Source organism: Nematolebias whitei, chromosome 21 (assembly GCF_014905685.2).
Source record: "Nematolebias whitei isolate Nwh7 chromosome 21, NemWhi1, whole genome shotgun sequence".
In the NCBI taxonomy this organism is placed as follows: Eukaryota; Metazoa; Chordata; class Actinopteri; order Cyprinodontiformes; family Rivulidae; genus Nematolebias; species Nematolebias whitei.
This window is the reverse complement of record NC_056518.1, coordinates 31,233,327-31,237,596: the sequence shown is the minus strand read 5'-3', so window position 1 is coordinate 31,237,596 and position 4,270 is coordinate 31,233,327. Positions and strand designations below refer to the sequence as shown.

The 4,270-nt window shown below is 49.8% G+C and overlaps 1 protein-coding gene across 1 annotated transcript in view; it reads left to right on the top strand.

Annotated features, from left to right (window-relative positions):
* The first annotated feature begins 639 nt into the window (after positions 1–639).
* Positions 640–4,270, top strand: part of LOC119427367 (protein jagged-2) — a 46,269-nt gene continuing 42,638 nt past the window's right edge. Inside the window, exons 1-2 of the mRNA XM_037694969.1 lie at positions 640–822; positions 2,178–2,501. Of these exons, the coding sequence (XP_037550897.1) occupies positions 763–822; positions 2,178–2,501 (384 nt within the window). The 5' untranslated portion in view covers positions 640–762. The remainder of the gene's footprint in view (positions 823–2,177; positions 2,502–4,270) is intronic.

Here is a 4,270-nt window from a genome sequence, read left to right as displayed (position 1 = left end):
TTTAAACTGTTAAAACACCAGACTGAGGAAATTCTGAATGCAAGGAACACGATGACACTGGTTCTCCCTACAGTGAAGCACGGTGGCGGCTGCATCATGATGTCAGTATGACTTCCATCAGCAGGAACTGGACACGAGGCAGAGCTAAAGGAACGATGGAGCAGAAACAGAGATGTTCTTGATGGACAACTGTGGATGAAAACTGTTTGACCGGAACCACTGTAACTCCTGTAAGTCAAACATCTGGGGTGGGGGTCATTTCCGGGGGTTGGTGTGGTTCCGGTAGAGGGCGCTTCCGCCCTGTTTCCTCTGCACGTGCCCCCCTGATTATTTAGGAGCCAGTTTATGACTTCAAGACTTTTTGTTGTTTATTTACCGTTTTTTAAAATGAAGTCAGACTTTCAGCAGAGCCGTGTTTTCATTTGAATTCTGAAGGAAAATAAAACTTTTTAATTTCAGTAAATAATTCTCAGACTCCTAAAATCATTTAAAGTCTCAGGACTGATCCTCGGGACCCGAACCTTCCTCTCATTGGTTCACGCTCGCTTTGCCTTGCGTCTGATTGGTGCACCGAGCTGTCAATCACAGCGAGCGCCCCGACTGTCTCCGCTGCTGTGCGCGCTGCGGCTCAGTGCGCAGAGCTGCGGAGGGAAGAGCACCGACAGCTGCTGCGCGCGTCCCGCACTGCAGCCCCGCATCCCTGAGAGGACAGGACAGGACAGGACAGGAGAGGACAGCCTGGCTGGAGCAGCAGCTGCAGACATGTGGACTAACACCGGGAAAGTCTTCTGGGTTTGTCTCCTCGCGACTCTCCGGCTGGAGGTGAGAACTTCATCGTCTTCTCCTCAGAGGAGATGATCCACAGACAAATCATGAAACTTCAGTTTGGTGTTCGGAACAATCATCCAAACTTCTTTAAATCATACTTTAATTTAACGTTAACAGAAAGTTCCTTTAAATGAGGTTATTTATGATAAACGGACACGTGGAGTGGAGTGGTGGCGCAGCGGTTAGAGGAGTGAACCTGTGTTTAGGAAGGGTGCCGGTTCAAATCCCCCTGTTGACTGTAACATCAAAATATGGGTGGGAAAGGTGAAGCACCTGCCCCCACTCCGAGCCCTTGAGCAAGGCCCTTAACCCCCATCTCCTCCCTTTACCTATACATCTCCACACAGAGGGCTGTGGTGCCAGGAAGAGCAGCCAGAGGAAAAACAATCCCCGAGTCTTCTGTGAGTTGGTTCGTTGTGGACGCTGAAGAAGGAGCAGCCGAAAGAAGAAGAAAACATTTAAACAACAAGTTTTCAGCGACAGACCAAACTTTTTAAATTCTTTCAGTCTCAGTCGGGTCATCTGGACAGTTTCTTTTTTTATAGAGACGTTTTGCCTTCTATCCAGAGGGCTTCATCAGTCTGAGGAAAACAGAGGACGAAACGTCATATAAAAAATTAACTGTCCAGATGACCTGACTGAGAATGATTGGATTTGATACCTGGATGATTGAGCAAAAACTTTGTTTTCTTTGTTTAGTTTTTCTGAATGATGCATTCAGGGCTTCATGATGTATTCAGGGCTTTATGATGCATTCAGGGCTTCAAGTTTAGTTCAGAGCTTTGTGATGCATTTAGGTTTTCATGATGCGTTCAGGGCTTTATGATGTAGTCAGGGTTGCATGGTGCAGGGCTTCATGGTGCATTCAGGGCTTCATGATGCACTCAGTTCTTCATGATGTGTTCACGGCTTCATGATGCACTCAGGTCTTCGTGGTGCATTTAGGGCTTCGTGACTTTCAGAGCTTCGTGATGCATTCATGGTTTCATGATGCGTTCAGTCTTCATGGTGCATTCAGGGCTTCATGAGCTGTTCACGGCTTCTTGACTCGTTCAAAGCGTCATGATGCATTTAGGGCTTTGTGGTGCGTTCAGGGCTTTGTGATTATTTACGGCTGCTGACAGAAAGTGTCTGGTGGACTTGTGCAGCAGCTGCAACCAGAACTCGGATTCGAGTCTGAAGCTGCAGAACGTTGGACCTCTGATCTGAACAAACGAGACGTTTCTGAAACTTTCTGAGAACAAACTCCAGACACGAACAAGAAGCAGAAAAAAGATTTGAATTTAAATAATTCTGATCTGAACCTGTTGATGTCCTCTTGACATGTCTCCTGTCCTTCTCGTCCACAGGCGCCCCAGGCCTCGGGGTTCTTTGAGCTGCAGCTGGTCTCTGTGGAGAACCCCGGAGGTCGGCTCCTGAGCGGGGACTGCTGTGACCCGGAGCCCGGTTCAGAGGACGACGGCTGCGGTCCGGACGAGTGCGACACCTCCATCCGGGTCTGCTTGAAGGAGTACCAGAAGGAGGTCACGACCTCTGGACCGTGCACGTACGGCTCGGAGACCACCAAGGTGATCGGAGGGAACAGCTTCCAGCTCCGGGGCGGACAGAAAATTGGACCGAACCGGAACAACGACGCAGGACGGATCCTCATCCCGTTCCAGTTCGCTTGGCCGGTAAGTTGGGTCCAGATGAAGGTTCTGAATGTGCGCCGGTCATGGTTCTGAGGACGTTCAGACCCGATGCTCAGTTCGGGCCAGTTGCAGGACTCTAATATTTGTGTGGAACCACTGGTATGGTCCAGGTGGGCTGATGGTTCTTGGGTCCAAACAGCAGCTCTGGACGGTTTTCATGAATCACCCGTCACTTTGGACATTTCACCGAGCCCGGTTCTGATGGATCCAGAAGACTGTGTTTGGAGCCAACCAGAACCAGCTCTCGCTCCCTGTGAGGAGAGGCAGCATGTGTGATGTCATCACTGCTGTGGTTCTGACAGGAAGTCCCGAGCTCAGGTGAAACTTTGTGTGTAAACTTTTCTGCAGAAGGCCACCGCAGAGGGGCGGAGTCAGCCGGGCCCGGCGGGCTGACCGGGTCAGCTTGGTTTGTGAGGCCGGCACTGGACCTCAGGGAGGATTCGTGCTGAAGCTGGGCCGGGGAGGCCCCCCAGGTTCTGATTCTGTTTGTTTGGGGCTTGTTTGTGCCGCGATGTGCCCAGGAGGGGTGGAGGAGTGTTTTGGATTTGGCTCAGACCTCGGCTGAGTTTTTGATCTGACAGCTGGATTTATGGATCTGTGAGAGACTGAGGCGACACCTCGGAACCTGTTCTCAGGTTCATGAGAACCTCCAGAGTCAGGCGAGGGCTCCGGGTCCGCTGGTGTGACGGAGTCTGAGAGGAATGTTCATCGAGCAGCTTCACTCTGGAGGAGCTGTCAATCATCCCGTGCAGGCTCTGCGCCTGAAGAGATGAAGTCGGCGCACGTTTTATAACTTCTCATCATCAAACTGTCGTTTTTATCGGATCATCTGGAAACTTTGCTGTCAATCAAAAAACTTCTGTTTGTTGTTCTTTTGACCCGTTCAGGCACATCTTGGGTCCAGTTTGGTCTCGGTGTGAGAACGCAGCTGGTACTGAAGCTGACGGTGTGTGTGTGTGTGTGTGTGTGTGTGTGTCTCCTTCCATCGCTCCTCCCTGAGAGAACCAGGATCTTCATTGTGTTCTCAACCTTTTCTCCATTTTCCCTCCTTTCGGGTCAGAACTGACCCAAACGGTCGGTGAGGGTTCAGCAGGTTTCTCAACTCATCTGGGATCAACATCCCTGTTTGTAACCACTGTTACCCAACCTCCTTTTACAGACGAACTCCTGCTGCTCTCTCACCTCCTTTCTGCATAAAGAAGACAGCTGTTAGTGAGGAGGTGTCTGAGGAGGCCTGTGTGGGTTAGGTGTGTTAGGAGGTGTGTGTGTTAGGAGGTGTGTGTAAGGAGGAGTATGTTAGGAGATGTGTGTTAGGAGGTGCGTGTAAGGAGGTGTGTGTTATGTGTATGTTAGAAGGTGTGCGTGTAAGGAGGTGTGTGTAAGGAGGAGTATATTAGGAGGTGCGTGTAAGGAGGTGTGTGTTATGTGTATGTTAGGAGGTGTATATTAGGAGGTGTATATTAGGAGGTGCGTGTAAGGAAGTGTGCATTAGGAGGTGCGTGTAAGGAGGTGTGTGTTAGGAGGTGTGTGTTAGGAGGTGTTTGTAAGGAGGTGTTTGTTAGGAGGTGTCCAAAAGGAGGTGCGTAAATGGAAGTATATGTTATGTGTATGTTAGGTGTGTAAAAGGAGGTGTATGTAAGGAGCTGTGTATAAGAAGGTGTGTAAAAAGAGGCGTGTAAAAGGAGGTGTATGTTAGGAGGTGTGTATAAGGAGGTGTATGTTAGAAGCTGTGTATAAGAAGGTGTGTAAAA